Genomic DNA, 19,504 nt, shown 5'->3' on the forward strand with positions numbered 1-19,504 from the left:
AGAGAAGGGCATACCAATCCCTCAGCCTTTGCCTTCTTTTGTGCCAAAGTACAGAGTGACAGAGTATTCTTTGTGTTTGCAGCCTCACCTCGAAAGGGCAAAATCCTTCCTTAAATACATATCTTTATTGCAGTTTAATCACTACAATCACTAAATTCCTTTCTTTTTACAGAAGGCAGGATAAGCAAAAGGAACTGGTCCAAATCTAGAAGTGCTGTAGATTACAGTGATGTCCAATTGTTGAGAAAGAAGTGAAACAATTAATTATTAAAATTAACAACCATTCTCATTTAAACATTTGAAAATGGTTAGCTCTACCATTTCCTAGTAAGTAGATAAGTAGATGCATGCTCAGTCATGTCTGACTTTGTGGTACCATAGACCGTAGTCTAGCAGGCTCCTCTGTTCGTGGGATTCTCCAGGCAAGAGTACTCGAGTGGGTTGCCATCTACTCCTCCAGGGGATCTTCTTGACCCAGGAATTGAACCTGCATCTCCAGTACTGCAGGTGGATTCCCCACCACTGAGCCACCAAAGAAGCCCACCATTACCTAAGTTACTGCCAGATCACCCAAGTTGGCTACTTAGTGTTCCCAAACTTGGGTTGGCGACCTTATAGGCTGCCCTGGGAGATGACGTCCAATCGCTTCTATTTCGAGGGTCAAATCATTTGCTGAATGATTGTGTTATTTCCTATAGCAATAAAACTGAACAAGAGTCTTCTCCAATGCCACAGTTCAAAAGCATCAATTCTTCGGTGCTCAGCTTCCTTTATAGTCCAACTCTCACATCCATACATGACCACTGGAAAGACCATAGATTTGACTAGACAGACCTTTGTTGGCAAAGTAATGTCTCTGCTTTTTAATATGCTGTCTAGATTGATCATAACTTTTCTTTCAAGGAGCAAGTGTCTTTTAATTTCATGGCTGCAATCACCATCTGCAGTGATTTTGGAGGCCCCCCCCCCAAAATAAAGTCTCTCACTGTTTCCCCATCTATTTGCCATGAAGTGATGGGACCAGATGCCATGATCTTAGTTTCTGAATGTTGAGTTTTAAGCTAACTTTTTCACTCTCCTCTTTCACTTTCACCAAGAGGCTCTTTTGTTCTTCTTCACTTTCTGCCATAAGGGTGGTGTCATCTGCATATCTGAGGTTATTGATATTTCTCCCGGCAATTTTGATTCCAGCTTGTACTTCGTCCAGTCCAGCATTTCTCATATAAGTTAAGTAAGCAGGGTAACAATATACAGCCTTGATGTACTCCTTTCCCTATTTGGAACCAGTCTGTTGTTCCATGTCCAGTTCTAACTGTTGCTTCCTGACCTGCATACAGATTTCTCAAGAGGCAGGTCAGGTGGTCTGGTATTCCCACCTCTTTCAGAATTTTCCACAGTGTGTTGTGATCCACACAGTCAAAGGCTTCGGCGCAGTCAATAGGGCAGTAGATGTTCTTCTGGTATTCTCTTGCTTTTCTGATGATCCAACAGATATTGGCAATTTGATCTCTAGTTCCTCTGCTTTTTTAAATCCAGCTTGAACATCTGGAAGTTCACAGTTCATGTACTGTTTGAAGCCTTGCTTGGACAATTTTGAGCATTACTTTGCAAGCGTGTGAGATGAGTACAGTTGTGCGGTAGTTTGAACATTCTTTGGCATTGCCTTTCTTTGGGATTGGAATGAAAACTGACCTTTTCCAGTCCTGTGGCCACTGCTGAGTTTTCCAAATTTGCTGCCATATTGAGTGCAGCAGTTTCACAGCATCATCTTTTAGGATTTGAAATAGCTCAACTGGAATTCTATCACCTCCACTAGCTTTGTTCATAGTGATGCTTCCTAAGGCCCACTTGACTTCACATTCCAGGATGTCTGGCTCTAGGTGAGTGATCATACCATCATGGTTATCTGGGTCATGAAGATCTTTTTTTGTACAGTTCTTCTGTGTATTCTTGCCACCTCTTCTTAATATCTTCTGCTTCTGTTAGGTCTATACCATTTCTGTCCTATATTGTGCCCATCTTTGCATGAAATGTTCCCTTGGTGTATCTAATTTTCTTGAAGAGATCCCTAGTCTTTCCCAATCTATTGTTTTCCTCTATTTCTTTGCATTGATCGCTGAGGACGGCTTTCTTATCTCTCCTTGCTATTCTTTGGAACTCTGTATTCAAATGGGTATATCTTTCCTTTTCTCCATTGCCTATCCCTTCTCTTCTTTTCACAGCTATTTATAAGGCCTCCTCAGACAACCATTTTGCCTTTTTGCATTTCTTTTTCTTGGAAATGGTCTTGATCACTTCCTCCTGTACAATGTCAAGAACCTGTGTCCATAGTTCCTCAGGCACTCTGTCTATCAGATCTCATCCCTAGAATCTATTTGTCACTTCCACAGCATAATCTAAGGGAAAACCTTGTGCACACCAGGACCTGAGAGAAAGGAACAGTGACCCCACAAGAGACTGAACCAGACTTGCCCGTGAGTGTCCAGGAGTCTCCGGCGGAGGCGGTGGCCTGCTGCAGGGTTGGGGGCACCGAGTGCAGCAGTGTGTGCATGGGACCTTTTGAAGGAGGTCACCATTATCTTCATCACCTCCACCATAGTTTGGCTTCAGGTCAAATAACAAGGAGGGAACACAGCCCCACCATCAACAGAAACTTGGATTAAAGATTTACTGAGCATGGCCCTGCCCATCAGAACAAGACCCAGTTTTCCCCTTAGTCAGTCTCTCTCATCAGGAAGCTTCTATCGGCCTCTTATCCTTCTCCATCAGAGGGCAGAAAGATTGAAAACCACAATCACAGAAAACTAACCAGTCTGATCACATGGACCACAGCCTTGTCTAACTCAGTGGAACTATGAGCCAGGCTGTGCAGGGCCACCCAAGACAGACAGGTCACGGTGGAGAGTTCTGACAAAATGTGGTCCACTGGAGAAGGGAATGGCAAACCATGAACAATATGACAAGCCAAAAAGGTATGACACTGAAAGAGGAACTCCCCAGGTCAGTACGTGCCCAATATGCTACTGGAGATCAGTGGAGAAATAACTTCAGAAAGAATGAAGGGATGGAGCCAAAGCAAAACAACACCCAGTTGTGGATGCGACTGGTGATAGAAGCAAGGTTCGATGCTGTAAAGAGGAATATTGCATAGGAACCTGGAATGTCAGGTCCATGAATCAAGGCAAATTGGAAATGGTCAAACAGGAGATGGCCAAGAGTGAATGTCGACATTCCAAAAATAAGCGAACTAAAACAGACTGCAATGGGTGAATTTAACTCAGATGACCATTATATCTACTACTGTGGGCAAGAATCCCTTAGAAGAAAGTAGCCATCATAGTCAACAAACGAGTCAGAAATGCAATACTTGGATGCAATCTTAAAAACGACAGAATGATCTCTGTTCGTTTCCAAAGCAAACCATTCAATATGACAGTAATCCAAGGCTATGCCCTGACCAGTAATGCTGAAGAAGCTGAAGTTGAATGGTTGTGAAGACCTACAAGACCTTCTGAAACAAACACCCAAAAGAGATGTCCTTTTCATTACAGACGACTGGAATGCAAAAGTAGGAAGTCAAGAAACACCTGGAGTAACAGGCAATTTTGGCCTTGGAGTATGGAATGAAGCAGGGCAAAGGCTAATAGAGTTTTGCCAAGAGAACGCACTGGTCATAGCAAACACCCTCTTCCAACAACACAAGAGAAGACTCTACACATGGACATCACCAGATGGTCAATACTGAAATCATATTGACTATATTCTTTGCAGCCAAAGATGGAGAAGCTCTATACAGTCAGCAAAAACAAGACCAGGAGCTGACTGTGACTCAGATCATGAACTCCTTATTGCCAAGTTCAGACTTAAATTGAAGAAAGTAGAGAAAACCACTAGACCATTCAGGTATGACCTGATTCAAATCCCTTACGATTATACAGTGGAAGCCGAGCCACAAGGGAAGCCCAAGGATACTGGAGTAGGTAACCTATTCCTTCTCCAGCAGTTCTTCCCAATCCAGGAATCAAATGCAGGTCTCCCGCATTGCAGGCAAATTCTTTACCAACTGAGCTATCAGAGAAGTTCATGGGATTATCCAGGCAAGAATCCTATAGCTGGTTGTCATTTCCTTCTCCAAGGGATGTTCCAGACCCAGGGGTCAAACCCTCGTCTCCTACGTTGACAGGCGAGCTCTTTACCAGTAGTGCCATCTGGGAAGCCCCTCGTGTGTTGAGTGCTAGCTGCTCAGTTGTGTCTGGCGCTTTGTGACCCCGTGGACTGTAGCTCACCAGGCTCCCTTGTCCACGGGATTTCCCAGGCAAGAATACTGGAGTGGGTTACCACTGCCTTCTCCAGCGGATCTTCCCGACCCGGGGATTGAATCCAGGTCTCCTGCGTTGCAGGGGATTCTTTTTTTTCAGTATATGTGCTGCCGAAGCGAGCACTGCAGGGGATTCTTAACCATCTGAGCCACCAGGAATCCCTGAAGTCCCTTATGACACCTTTAAAAGAGAGGCTGACCGAGGCTCTCCCCAGGTCATTAACGGAGTCCAGCAGGGGGGAAGCTGGACCTCAAGCAGGTGACGTGCTTTGAGGGGCTGCCATGAGGGATGACAACAGAACCAAGACCCCACAGAGTCCCAGACCTGGCTGAGCACATGCCCTGGGGTGGGCGTTTGAGAGTCTGCACTCTGGGACTTGGGGGTGGGGTGGGGCGCGTTTGGCCCCCTTCCTCTGTGGCTTCAGGGTAAAGGTGGTAACTGGGGGCCCCAGTGGCAAATACACAGCCCTGCGCTCCAGTGGGACTTGGGTTTGTGACTACCGTTACACAGAAGAGCTGATGAAGAAATGATGCAGTGAGTCGCTCACTGACCGCCCAGTGGGAATCAGTGATACAGGCGCCCTGGGTTCGGGTCATACCGAGTCCCTGCTTGGCTCGACAGAAAGCAGAACAGGAGCTGAGATAGGGTTGAGGGTGCCACCCCAGGACCCTGGCGCAGAGAGGCTCTGAGCAGACCTGGCTCTGAGCAGACCTGATAACAGAAAGCTGCTCATTTCCAGCACGCACATGCCTGGGGTGAGCAAGAGAAAGGTCGAACTCTGCACACAAACAAAACCCAGGGCAGTGTGACAAGGTGTGGACAGTGCTCTCTGGACTCAGACGCCTGAGATCAACAGCCGACCTCCACGCTGACCCCATGCAAGGGCCACTGGCACAATGACATGGTTTGCCATGGATAAAAAAAAAATGCCCACAAACATCCTTGCCCATCCCCGGGGGTCAGGGCCTTGATGTGCTCTGTCTGACAGCTGTCCCCTGCCCCGCTCCTTGGCAGGCCTGCCCCACCGTCCCCGGCTCTCCTCCACAAAGGTCCTATTGATTCTACCCTTGTACTTAGCAAAAGTATAAGAGTTTCTCTCATCCTCACCGATGTCTTAAGAGAACGTCTTGCCTCCATCTACAAGCCCACCAATGAGCAGGGAGTCAGTGGATCCTCAGACAAGGTATGCTAAAGGAAGATTATAAAAACATGCGGGCAGACACCCCTTCCCACAGACCACGGGAAGCCCCTCCACCTGGCTCTGCTTCTTCACGACGCTAATGTTTCCCTAGGGCAGGGCCCTGCCCCCCTCCAGGGTCAGCCCACAACCCAGCCCAGGGCCTCGGCAGATGGCCACCAAGTTCTGGAAGATGCTGCCCACTCGGGCTTGCATCTCCCAAGCACGTGTCCCAATTCCTGTGGTTTTCGTTTCTTCTGCCACCAGTCTGACTCAGGTTGGGATTCACACAGCCTCCCTTGTTACTGAGTCTGGGCTGGCCAGCAGAGCCCCGACAAAGGAGGGGCGAGAGACGCCTCCCGACTGGCTGGATGCTTTGGGACGAGCTCTGTCCCTTCTGCACTCCCGCTCTTGTCCACTTCCTCCGGTAATCAACAGCCTGGGGCTGATCAAACGGAGGCCCCTACTTCCTCAGAGGCACAATCCCTGCTGGGACCAATCAGCCCTTGTTATCAGGGCCAAGCTGAGCATATCTGGTCTAAAATTTGGCTATAAAACTATGATCACAGAAAAATACAATTTTTGACAATGCGGTCACAATATTTTTTAGACTCCAGAGAAAGCCTGATGAAAAAAGTTCTCTCTTTAAGAATTCTTGCCCTGAGGAAATAATTCCTCCCATACCTTTAGACTAGAGCTCTCTGGATCACTTATCTAGACCATCTCTAATTCCTGAAACCAAAAGGAAAAAAAGGGGAACAGCCTTTTAAAATATTACTCCAACTATTTTTACAATTAGCGTGTTTTGTATTGTGATACCTGATTCATAACTAGGTTTGGAAAACATAACTTTGTTATCCATTTATTTGGATAAATGTATGTCTCAGGGCGTGTCTGTGTTTTTTAGATAATATTGCTGATTGCCGAGATCAGTGTGTGAATGAGGTTTAATCTAATTGGGCTTTAAAAAAAAAAAGTAGGCGCTTACAATTCAAATAATTCTAAATACAAGAGAAATTAACCTAAATGAATTTCAGGTTCATGTGAACTGGGAAATATTCAGTATTAAATACCTGATATTAATGTTTGTTTGTTGATCTAAATAATGTACACATGTCTAAGAGTAACTAACAATAAGCAGAATATTTTCACTGTACCTAGGTTTAATACAAGTTAAATATTATTATATGTTACAAGTTTATCTGCAAGGAAATTCCCTCAAGTGAAAAAACTTCTTAAAAATGCAAATAAGATAAGCCTTTAGATAGACTCTATTAAGAATAATTATGCTTTAGGAATGTCTGTCTAAAATAGTCTCTGCAGACTGGGGTAACTTGAACTTCTAAGGGTTGTGCTTAACTAAGTGTTGGAAGTCTATTGAATAGCTAAGTCATTTTCCAAATAAAATAATATTTTGAAACATTTACTACTGAACACTAATCACTAAACACTAATCTCCTCTTACAGAGAAACTAAAGTGATTTGGGATTAAAAATGAATCATGTTTGGTGCCATCCTAAAATGTTCTAAGAAAGCAAAGGTTTTAGAAATTATTAGTGGTATCTATGCTCACCGATCTATAAAATGCTCATATAAGAGTCAATTCTTAGTTGCTTAAGGGAAGTAGGAAGTGTGTTTTCAGTAAAGAAGGTATGAGGAATGGAATGGCATTTTGTGACGGGAAAAGGAAGTAAGCCTGACTCACAGGTGGCTTTTTAGGATGGAAGAACACAGTGATGGGTACAGAAAGTGATAAGGTTTGTGACAAGTGAACCATGAGCAAAGAGTCTTGTACATGGTTAGGACTAAGTTTAAAAAAAAGTTAATTTTATTTTTTAAATAAAGTAAGCTGGTGCAAAAACTAGAATTTAGCTTTTCTCTCTGTTTAGAGGACACCTTTTCTTCAGATGTTGAACTGCCTATGCTAATAGTTTTAAATTTTAGTTTCTTTATCTCTTAAATGATTCTGAAATCCCTTATTGTTACTTTGGCTAAGTGAATAGTATTGTTTCACAGTGAACTATAATCCCATTTGACTCAGTCTTCTAAACCTTTTTGATATTTGTTGACAAAGCTTCCTAAATCATTCTAATGAAGAAGATTTCCAGCTAATCTTGGGATGCTTCAGAGGGCCCCTGAAACATCCCAAAGAGAGATATTACACTAATTAGGTTCATTTTGTTACAGAATTACATGGGCGAATATTGTCAAGTGAATAAGTCTCAGGTAATATTGTACGGTAACTGTTACTAATAAAGAGGTCCTAGAAACCGTGTGGCGTTCCTAAAATTCTGATATGTTTGGGTGTAATGTTATCAGGCATAATTCTAGTTACTATCTCAAAATATTGTCATAGCACTAACAAAGTTTTGGAAAAATGCTTCCTCTTCAAGAAGATTTGTAGAAAGGACTTTTGGATAAATACCAGTTTCTGAACTGGGTAAGGATTCTAGTGGAAAACCTGATGACTTCACAAAGGTTAACAAAAGGACTGAATGGTCAATATGCCTTACGGTTTCCATCTCAAAAATTACTGATTTGAATCTGTGTTTTCCAGGTGTAAGAAAAAAAAAGAAAAACCTTCTTCTCAAAGTAATTATGACAGTAATTTGGTAAAATTATATTTTATAAACACATTGAAACATTTATCTTTCTTTTCTGTCTGAATCCTCCATATACTAGAAGCTCTTAGTTTCGGTAACTTTATCAGATAAGTTAGGAAGGTTATCTCAATAACAGGTATGGAAATCTCAAAGGCATTCTGGAGACCTTGAGAAGGGAGTTTACTTAGATCTGTTAGGCAAAATCTGTGATAAGCCTTTGGCAAAGCATCTACCTACAATGTGGGAGACCCGGGTTCAATCCCTGGGTTGAGGAGATCTCCTGGATAAGAAAATGGCACCCCACTCCAGTATTCTGGCCTGGAAAATCCCATGGATGGACGAACCTCATAGGCTACAGTCCATGGGGTCACAGAGAGTAGGACACGACTGAGCAACTTCTTTTTTCTTCTTCCTAGCCCTGAAAGGTTTTATTTTAAAAGTTCAGTCTGAGACTCTATTAAAGTCTCAGCAAAGCAAAAAAGTCTATGATCAATTATGGTTATATAAGTCATCAGGCCAAGTTTATTGAGACCAGACCTATATTACAAACAGGTCTTAATTTGGTTATATTTGGTAAAAATGATGGTGATTTTAGGGAGAAGGAGATGTTACAATGAATGTTAAATCCCAGCTTGTTAATGGAGGTCTGTATCTGCTAAGACTCACTTCCCGGATGGTTCTTTGCTGTTAGGGTATATTAATGTAAAATTTAATTGAATTATTAAAGGACACTCTAGGGTAGTTTCTGAAGCTTATCTCAGTAATCTTTCTTTGGATGAAGATCAGATGCCTCACGCATGACCTGCAACCAAGACTGGAAGAAGACATAGTTTAATAAGGAACTCTCTCCAACCTGGATGAAAGGACCTTTCTATCAGGTACTCTAAACTAACTCATGCCCAGTGAAACCGAAGGGAAATTGACTCTTGGGTTAACTCCCACTTCCAAAGGCCCCTAAGCTGGACTGGTCTGCTGACCAGAGACGCCTGCTGACCTCAAACTCACCTTAAAACAGAGGAAATTACACTCCACTAGGACGAGAAGAAGAGGACATCAGAAGTAGACAGCTTGCCCAAGATGCTCATCTGACTTGTATGATCATTTATAACGTCTTCTTGATTCCTTGGACCTATGCCTATCAATCAAACGTTTTTTACCATGGACATGAGTCAAAGATAGTTTAAAACTCAATCCAATTGTTGGGTTGTGGCCAGTTACCTGTGTCTAGTACTTCTGGGTTACCTTGATGGATTTCTGCTCTCTAGGGCTCTGATTGGATACCCACTAGGAAATTTATTTTAGATGAATGTTTAGTCCTGTTTTGTCTATTCATGATATTACTAGATGGGATCCTCTCACCTGGCCAATTAATAATATCTGCTCTGATGCTGGCCATACACTTAAGTTTTCTCTAATGGTCATTCAAATTCAGTTGGAGTGACAAGCTAAGTCTCTATAAAAAATTAACCTTTCATCTATTAAAAGGAAAACTCTCACAGTTATGGGGTCGATCTACATGGTTAATACCAGGCTATGGTCATTTTAGTTTAAAAGCTCCTCTATGTTGGGAAGGCTTAAATCATACTAAAAATGATCAACCTGGTAATTATGAGACAAGACTGGGTGTTTTACGAACTATGTCTACTATTACCCTTACAGAGAGTGATTGGTATGGAACTCAGAGGGTTTGTGGCACTAATTTATGGCTGTCACAGCTACAGGGATCAATACGAAGGTGTAGCCTGGGATTCCCATGAATTTAAGGTCATACACGTTAACAAATTAGAGGTAACCCCAACCAATCTACCATTGGTATGATCCCAGTGGGTCAAGGATCTGTATTCTACTGGTATGACCACTTAGCAGCTTGTGTGTGTGTGTGTGTGCACGCACGCACGTGTGCTCATGCACACGTGCCTTCAATGGGGTTAAAGGATGTAATTGGCCATATCTAAGCCTTAACACGGAGAAGGCAATGGCAATCCACTCCAGTACTCTTTCCTGGAAAATCCCATGGACAGAGGAGCCTGGTAGGCTGCAGTCCATGGGGTCGCGAAGAGTCAGACATGACTGAGCGACTTCACTTTCACTTTTCACTTTTATGCATGGGAGAAGGAAATGGCAACCCACTCCAGTGTTCTTGCCTGGAGAACCCCAGGGACGGGGTCGCACAGAGTCGGACACGACTGAAGTGACTCAGCAGTAGCAAGCCTTAACAACTTTGATAAGCTTTAAATGATAGTAATCAGGCTATTAGCCTACTGAATTCTGAGATCTCTATGATGAAAAAGGCAGTGCTACACAAACGCATGGCCCCTGACATCCTTACAGCATTTCAGGGAGGCACCTGCGCCATAATTCAAACTGAATGCTACATTTTTATACCTGATGAATTCTCTAATATAACACATTTGGTGAACCATATGAAAAATCAGATTTCTGCTTTAAGTGACCCATTCCCTAGTCTTGACGATCTTTTAAAAAAAAACTGGTTTGCTGTGGGAGGCTCATGGCTAAACTATTTACTTTTAATTCCACTAATGTTATTAACTATACCATTTGCTTTTTGCTTGTTTCACAAGATTATTATTTCTTGTATTACCAGGTATATGACTGAGCCTCCAATGAAACTGATGACTAGACTTGAAGCAGTTGATCAAACGTATAGCTCGTATATACGATCAAACGTATAGCTCGATATACGATCAATGATTGCAATAGTGTAACTCTAGGTATTTTCATGCAACGAGAGGGAATACTTTCCTGGACCATAACTAGAAGACAGGTGTCCCGACATCTTTGTCTATTAAGACCTGGTCCAGTAATAGCACACTGGTTTCGGCTTATCAGCAAAAACCTTCTTCAGAACTGGGACCGAGCCTTCCCACCAAGGCGGGACAAAATGGTTATGAAATGCCCCCCCCAGTGGACTTCCCTGGTAGCTCAGCTGGGACAGTGAAATGCACCCCCAGTGTAGCCAGATTTATGACCACAAGGGGAACGTGTCAACTACAAATTGGCAACTTACCAAGATCACTGCCATCTGCCTTCAGGGAAATTGAACCCCAGGCTGCTATAGCTGCTGACCTTCACCACCCCCTGAGGGAGCTCAGGGCGGGGTGAGGCACTCTGTGCTCCGGGGAATCTGGTGGGACAGGTCTTTAGATAGTTGGATGTTTTTAGGAACAGATTTTATGATCTCAATCTTTGCATCTCCTCATATCTAGAGAAAGCACTAAATCCCTTCATGGTGACATCAGATCCTCATGACTAACAAAAACCTTTTGTAAAATGAATGCTTCATGGCATTGAACTCCCCCTTCACCAAAACCTTATATACTGATTTCCCCCCACTACCGCTTTGGAGCAGTCTCTCAGAGCTATCTGAGATGCTGCCTCCCGGGCTACTTTCTTCATTTTGCCCCAAATAAAACTTCACTCGCAACTCTCAAGTTGTACATCTTTTTTTAGTCGACAGTGCTCACTGACTTAGGTCAAATGACCGTTGAATAAATTAGCTGCTTGGGTAGAATGGAAGATGTTTATCTCTTCTATTTGGAAAACTTGTCGTCATTCAGTCGCTCAGTCAAGTCTGACTTTTTGCAACCCATGGACTGCCGAACACCAGGCAGCCCTGTCATTCATCGTCTCCTGGAGTTTGCGCAAGTTGGAAAGTTTGGAAAACATAAATGTCCTCAAACCACCTGGCTACGTGTACAGTAACATGAACAACTGTGGGCCGCAGCCTCGCTGTAGAGGTTTCCTCTCTTCATGAACGAACTTACTGGCCAGGTTTAAGTGCTGCAAGTCATCGATCAGCTCCCTGTTTTGGTATGGACTTATGGCAAACTTGGGCTTCCCTGCTGGCTCAGACGGTAAAGAATCTGCCCGCAATGCAGGAGACCTGGGTTCAGCCCCTGGGTCGGGAAGATCCCCTGGAAACAGGAATGGCTACCCACTGCAGTATTCTTGCCTGGAGAATTTCATGGACAGAGGAGCCTGGCGGGCTACAGTCCATGGGGTTGCCAAGAGTTGGATGTGACTGGGAACACACTGATGGGTCTGTTAGCGAGCTTGCTTACTGGGATTCTCTAGGACTGTCAGGTACAGAGCACTCAGAAAGACTTTGTGGAGCACTGACTGACCATTTCCAGTGTCTGCTTAAAACTTAAAAGCAGACTGGGATGCAGCTGCCCAGTGGCTCAAGAGAGGCTCAGAGACATCCGCACTGATGTCTTCTACTGCTCTGTGAAGTGGGTGTCCTAAGGTGGGACCCACAACCAGAGAGGTCAAGTAACCTGCCCACGTTCCCAAAGCAGTTGAGCTCAGGTCCCTGATGTGCAGAGAACACCCCTTTTAACTGGGCAGCCTTTCGAAGTCTGAATACAAATTTTCAAATTTTGATTTTAAGCTTTCGAGCAGTCTTTTGGTTTAGCTATGCAAAAGTGTGAAAGTGTCAGTCGCTTAGTTGTGCCCGACTCTTTGCGACCCTATGGACTGTAGCTCACCAGGCTCCTCTGGCCATGTGGATTCTCCAGGCAAGAATACTGGAGTAGGTTGCCATTCCCTTCTCCAGGGGATCTTCCCCATTCAAGAATCAAACCCAGGTCTCCTGCAATACAGGCAGATTCTTTACCAGATGAACCTCCAGGGAAGCCCTTAAGCTGTGCAAAAGCCAAAACCTAAGACCTGGAGAGAGTCCCAGCTTGTTACAGACCTGAAGAGTACAGACACAGCCATTGAGCCTTCTTCACAAAAACCAAACATCTGGAAGTCAGCTTAAAGACCTTAGGTGTGTTTACCGCTCATTTCTTGGAAGGCTGCTTCCACAGTGCTGGGGGCACCTGCCTATACTGTAGTGGAGAAAGTGCCTGAATGTGACCCATTCAGTAGTTGTAGGAAACCAGTCCCCCAAGGTGCAAGTGATCATCTGATTGGGAGAGACGATCCTCCACCCTCAACAAAGAGTCCACGACGAACTAGAAAAGTAGGAAAAGGGCGCTGGGGGAGAGAGAGCAGGGGCGCAAGGAGAGGCGCCAGGCCCTGGTGCACAGGTGCGGGGAGCCGACCCCGGGCGGCGCGGAGAAGGGGGCGCAGCGCGGGCGGCGGGGAGAAGGGGGCGCACCAACCAGGGGCGGCGGGGAGAAGGGGGCGCAGCGGGGCGGCGGGGAGAAGGGGGCGCACCTGGGGCGGCTGGGGGAAGCGCGGGGCCGCCCGCTCTTACCGTTGCGCATAGTGGACCAGGAACATGGCCAGGAGGATGCAGTTGGGCCAGCGGTTGAGGCGCTCGGCCGGCGCGCCCGCGCCCGCGCACGCGAGGAGCGGCAGGGCCAGCGAGGGCAGCTCCTGCACCGCCCAGGCGGCCCGCGCCGGCAGCCCAAAGGCGGAGCCGGGCGACGCGTAGCGCCCGTAGGGCGAGCCCCGCAGCTTCAGCAGCACATAGCACACGACGCCCAGGGCGCATTCCAGGTAGGCGAGCGCGTCCAGCAGGAACCGCTCGGCCAGCTCCATGGTGGGGGACGGCAGGCGTGCTCCATGGCCCGGCGGCTGCGTCGGGCCACATATAGGGCGGCGGCGGCTGCGGGCGGGGTGTTGTGGGGGGCGGGAGGCGCGGTTGCCTGAGGCCGGCGCCCGCTGTCAGAGCCCTGGGCCCGGATCCGCCCCGTGCGGGCGGCCCCGGAGCCACGCGCCACCCGTCTCTAGTCCTGGGTGCGCGCCGAGGATGGAATGGGGCGCCCGCTTGCCACGCCCACACGGCCAGAGCCCCGCCCACTCCAGGCCCTCCGCGACCGTCTCACCAGTCCTGAGTGCGCGCCGGGGACCCGCCCCGCCCACGCGCCTAGAGCCCCGCCCACCAGGCCCCCGCCCTCTAGGCCCCGCCCATTCCGGGCACCCCCTGACAGTCTACCTAGTCCTGGGTGCGCGCCGAGGACCGGGCGGGACGCCCGCCCGCCCCGCCCACGTGGTTAGAGCCCCGCCCACCAGGCCCCCGCCCACCCCGGGCCCTCCCAGACCGAGCGTCGTCGCTGCGGTGCGCACGCGCGACCTCGGGCTGCCCGCATCGCTGCCTGAGCCGGCGCGGAAATCCTTGCGCTCCTGCAGGTCTCTCCCTCCCTGCAGGTGCCGGGGAGGCGCATGCGTGGACTCGCGGGGTCCTCGAGCTGCAGCCCGGAAGTGCTAGCGGCCGACGGTGGCGGGTCGCGCTGTGCGGGCGGCGTGCGCGGCCGCGTGGGCCATGGGGCGGCGGTCGCGGGGCCGGCGGCTACAGCAGCAGCAGCAGCGGCCCGGGAGCGCGGAGGACGGCGGAAAGCGCAATGGGGCGGTAGGAGCCGGGGGAGGGCGGGCCGGGGCCCCGAGGCCTGCGGGGCGGCGAGGGGCGGCTTCGCGGCCCCGGGTGCCAAGTTTCTCATACTCCTCAGGGCTGGGAAGGCGGCTACCCCGAGATCGTCAAGGAGAACAAGCTATTCGAGCACTACTACCAGGAGCTCAAGATCGTGCCCGAGGGCGAGTGGGACCAGTTCATGGGAGCGCTCAGGGAGCCTCTCCCGGCCACTTTAAGAATTACCGGTTACAAGAGGTAAGGGGGTCGTGCCTTTCACGTTTCTCGGAAAGTGGGGGTTTAGAATGCCCCGGGTTTAAAACGCAGGTGTATTTCTCCCAAGAAGCACACGTCAGCGGTGTGGATGCGAGAGCCTGGAGGCCTTGAGAGGAGGGAGCACGGGTGTCCCAACGGAGTACGGGGAGAAGGACCTGGCAAGTTGGGAGGTTAGAATCAGAAACGAGCGTGCAAGCTGAGAAGCAGTTGACTCTTTGGGGGCCCGTTGACGATGCTCCACCCTTTAGAACACATGAGAACCTGTGACATTAGTGAGTTTTAAGTGAAGCTTATGGTGTTCTCTGTCTTAATTTTTTTTTTTATTTGGAGTTGTGTAACTGAGCACGTGGGCTTATTGCTAGCTGCACAATGGAAAGACCAAATACCGAGGCAGCAGTCTTGCAGAAAGCGAAAAGGCTTTACTGCACTATAGTCAAGCAAGGAGACAGGAGGCAGTACTCAGCTCTTCCCTATCAGCTGTTGAGCAGGATATTTATCCTTGGAAGTAGGGAGTAAGTGGAGGAGGGGGCACTGGAATGATGGGTGAAAATTAAAGGTAAATTTCAAGTATCCCCTGCAGGTGCAGCTGTGCTTCATACCTTTTTATGTGCAGTTTTGGGGTGGGGAGTCTATTACATGTGGATTTTCCACTTTGTGATGTTTAAAGTTTACTGTGGGTTATTTAATTTATTGAAAATGTCTATTACGAATATTTTGCCCTCGGCCCATGGCATGTGGGATTTTAGTTCCCAGATCAGGGATCAAACCTGCACTCCCTGCATTGGGAAAAATGAGTCTTAACCAGTGGACCGCCAGGGAACGTCCCTACTGTGGGTTGTATTAGTCCTTTAATGTGCCTCTGCTGGGCAAAATGGCTTTTAGGACTGAATTGTGTTTATGTCCTATTTCCCTGGTCTTCTTTGAAACAAGCTTAGAGATGTCATTTAATCACGTTGTTTCTTCCTTATGAACCTTTAGTGTGTAAGTTTAAGAATATGGTTGCAGTTGTACCTTTTGAAGGTGATCTGCAAGTGAAAATGGAACTTCAGGAATGTTTAGGAGAGGAGTAGAATAGTATTATATTTAGTTTTTCACCTTTTAGAGATTAAAGGACAAGGATTGTTCAAACTTCAAAAGAATGCAGTAAAATGGTAGTAATTAAAGAATGTCTTCACTGCACACAAGGATGGCTTTTGTTACAAAACTCAATCTTAGGTTTATAAAGAGATAAAATGTATTGAATTAGCTTTCCAGATTGATTTGAAACTTCTAAAAAATTTTTTTGATAGCCATGCAAAAGAGATTCTCCATTGCTTAAAGAACAAGTATTTCAAGGAACTGGAGGACCTGGAGGTGGATGGGCAGAAAGTTGAAGTTCCACAGCCCCTGAGTTGGTAGGTATAACAGGGCTTCATCCTGTTGGATATTTCTCTGGGCTTTTAATCTTTGTCACTTGAATTTATTTCTTGGTAACCCATATGATGTTGGCATGAAAGAACCTAAATGTACTCTCAAGACATTTTCCTATTCTTATTCCCAGTGCTTTTTTCGCTGTTACTTCACACCCGTGTGCAGGTTTTCCTTTGTGATTTGCACGCTGTGTGTTGAAGTCTTGATTTCCATCAATTTTTCCCAGTCAGTCCAGCTTCTTTTCTTCCTTGATGTTACCATTTCCACCATTTCTACTTAAACCCCTTGTCTTCATGTCAGAACTGTTGCAGACGTAATGTTTTGTTGCAGGGCCCAGCATAAGACCAGATGACAGTCAGAGCCTGGGAGACCTCTGGAGTGTAGCCAACATTTCATTTTGCTGATTGCTTGGTTTACTGCATACGAACACACTACACAACAGAAGTTAGTCACGCAGAGAAGGAAAGGAAAGGGGGTGATGGAGGAGGCGTCTCGGCATGAGTGTCGGTCCCCTGCCTGCAGTTGGGCCTTGGGACAGGTGTGAGCTGGAAGTCCCCGCCTGCTCTGACAGCGCCTCCAGTGGCGTCTGTCTATCTGAAACAGTTCCTTCATCTTGCAGCATCAGGTCCTTTGACAAAGAACCTTCAAGCCCCTGTCCGTCAATGGGTGTCTTAACAGTGATAATCTGAGACTGCCTCTTTATCAGTCACCCTTTCTGCTCCCATGGTGTCTTTCTAGATGTTACCAAACAGTGGATGTTTCCGAACAGTCCTCATGCAGGTTCACATTGGCCACTGTGACTCCATTTCGAACTCCTCGACATCACCCAAAGTCACACAAGATGAGTGGAATTCCCGTGACTATAAATCACATCATAGCTCCTCTCCTGGAAAAGGCTCAGCAGGGGCTGCGTCAGCTGTCCTGTCTGTCTCTGTCTCCAGGGCCCACGCTCTCCCTCCTTTTATCCTCACTGTCCTGTTGGTGTCTCGTGGCTCATCTGTGTGTCTTGATCCAGTTCAGGAGTGTGAAAGCGGTCCCGTCCGTCTCGTGAATGGCCCAGAGAGTCAGGCACAAACCATGGTGGTGCCATGGCCAGGGCCGTTATTTCAGCTCAGCTCAGTCGCTCAGTCGTGTCCGGCTCTTTGCGACCCCGTGGACTGCAGCACGCCAGGCCTCCCTGTGCATCACCATCTCCTGGAGTTTACTCAAACTCGTGACCATTGAGTCAGTGATGCCATCCAACCATTTCATCCTCTGTTGTCCCCTTCTCCTCCCACCTTCAATCTTTCCCAGCATCAGGGTCTTTTCAAAGGAATCAGCTCTTTGCATCAGGTGGCCAAAGTATTGGAGTTTCAGCTTCAAAATCAGTTCTTCCCAATGAACATTCAGGACTGATTTCTTTTAGGATGGACTGGTTGGATCTGCTTGCAGTCCAAGGGACTCCGAAGAGTCTCAAGGCTTGGGCTATGGAAGTCGAAGTGGTTAATAGTTACGCATTGCAGAGTATCAACTTTAAGGTACTGAGATTTCTCACAAAAGGACACCACCACATTTTAAATGATTACTATAAAAATGTGAATTGAACCAGCATTGCCTGGCAGTTTGTTGTTCAGTCACATCTGACTCTTTGTGACCCCATGAACTATGTCACACCAGGCTTCCCTGTTCTTCGAGGTCTCCTGGAATTTGCTCTGATTTTTGTCCGTTGAGTTAGTGATGCTATTTGAAAGTGTTGGTTCTTTGGACCCCAACCTTCTTTATGGTCCAATTCTCAGATCCATACTGACTACTGGAAAAACCATAGCTTTGACTAGATGGACCTTTGTTGGCAAAGTGATGTCTCTATTTTTTGTTGTTTTTTTTTTTTTTTGGCACGCACGCAGGAGTATTTTATTATCCTTATTTAGGCAGGTATGCATACATATGTACGTATGACCACATATGGACACACACCATATGATAGACCACTACTGATGCTTTGATGCTTGAAGATCATTTCCTCTCCTTTTTCTTAGCCATGATTCTGCTGACCACATCAACTGTCAGCATCCTGACCACAGCATCCTCTCTCCTCCCTCCTCCAAATTCCTTCTCATAACCCACAGGTTCTGCATGTAGATACTTCTCAGTTAACAAGTCCTGGGTCCCTTGAATTCAGATGGAGTTTCTTTCTTAACAATTTGAGGTGCGAAGAATATTCATTACCTTGTTAGCCACAATCGACAAAGTCTTGAAGCTATTCTTCAGTTGACTATTGAGTTCCAGTATAGATGCCAAAGTTGGGGCTAAAGGGAACTGAGGAGGTCAGTCTTAAGTACATTCAAACAAGGTCTTGTGAACTTCTAGCATGGCCGTTTGTTTCATGCTGCCATCCTTAATTCATTCTTCTATATCATTAAACAGACTAGTCAAGTTTTTGCCAAAAACATCTTGAGCTTCTGCATTATGCTGATCAACTGCCTTCTTACGATCCAGTTTAAAATGGAGACCAAATAAACCTTTTGTAGTTTCTTCAACTGTTTTAAGCCACTTATTAGCCACAGTCGACGAAGTCTTGAAGATATTCTTCAGTTGACTATTGATTTCCAGTATAGATGCCAAAGTTGGGGCTAAAGCTGTTCCCAGTGAACTGAGGAGGTCAGTCTTAAGTACATTCTTATTAGCCACAATCGACGAAGTCTTGAAGATATTCTTCAGCTGTCTATTGATTTCCAGTATAGATGCCACAGTTGGGGTTAAAGCTGTTCCCAGGGAACTGAGGAGGTCAGTCTTAAGTACATTCAGCCTCAATAGGCCCTGGGGGTCGCTCCGTCCGAATCTGCCACGTGTATCTGGGTGCCACTTGTTGGTCCTTGAATGGACCGGAACCTAGTGGTCCTGAGAGCAAGAGAGAGAAAGAGGCTGGTATCCCCTGGTTTAGGCGGAAAGCCAAGAGAGCCCTGTTCTCAGGGCTCGCGCTGCGGCACGTGGGCACCAGGCGCCCTCTCGAGTGGGTGAAGGCACAGTGCGCCTTCCCGAGAGGGGCTTAGAAGGGTCTGCACTTGAGCCGCACAACCCGCGACTGGACTCCGGCCGCCCAGGGCCTGCAGCTCGGAGGCCAGCCGACGCCGCCCCGGCCCCGCACACTGCCGCCCCCGGCCAGCACCCGTCTGGCCCGGCCCGGGGCCCGGAGGGCTTCCGGGACCCCGAGTGGCCTGGCGTGCCTGCGGGAGCTGGGGCGGGGTGGGGCGGGGTCTGTCTCTGTTTTTTAATACACTGTCTAGGTTTGTCATAGCTTTTCTTCCAAGGAGCAAGTGTCTTTGAATTTCATGGTTGCAGTCACTGTCTGCACTGATTTTGGAGCCCAGGAAAATAAAATCTGTCACTGTTTCCAATTTCCCCTTCTGTTTGCCGTGGAGTG

At 47.0% G+C, this 19,504-nt stretch overlaps 2 protein-coding genes across 2 annotated transcripts in view; one reads left to right on the forward strand and one right to left on the reverse strand.

Annotated features, from left to right (window-relative positions):
- The window catches only part of SRD5A1 (steroid 5 alpha-reductase 1), a 36,942-nt gene extending 23,035 nt beyond the window's left edge, over window positions 1–13,907 (reverse strand). Inside the window, exon 1 of the mRNA XM_043887835.1 lies at window positions 13,324–13,907. Within this exon, the coding sequence (XP_043743770.1) occupies window positions 13,324–13,610 (287 nt within the window). The 5' untranslated portion in view covers window positions 13,611–13,907. The remainder of the gene's footprint in view (window positions 1–13,323) is intronic.
- Window positions 13,908–14,200: 293 nt separating this feature from the next.
- Window positions 14,201–19,504, forward strand: part of NSUN2 (NOP2/Sun RNA methyltransferase 2) — a 35,840-nt gene continuing 30,536 nt past the window's right edge. Inside the window, exons 1-3 of the mRNA XM_043887834.1 lie at window positions 14,201–14,421; window positions 14,519–14,676; window positions 15,984–16,088. Coding sequence (XP_043743769.1) covers window positions 14,335–14,421; window positions 14,519–14,676; window positions 15,984–16,088 — 350 coding nt within the window. The 5' untranslated portion in view covers window positions 14,201–14,334. The remainder of the gene's footprint in view (window positions 14,422–14,518; window positions 14,677–15,983; window positions 16,089–19,504) is intronic.

The sequence above is a fragment of the Cervus elaphus genome, chromosome 25 (genome assembly GCF_910594005.1).
Source record: "Cervus elaphus chromosome 25, mCerEla1.1, whole genome shotgun sequence".
NCBI lineage: Eukaryota > Metazoa > Chordata > Mammalia > Artiodactyla > Cervidae > Cervus > Cervus elaphus.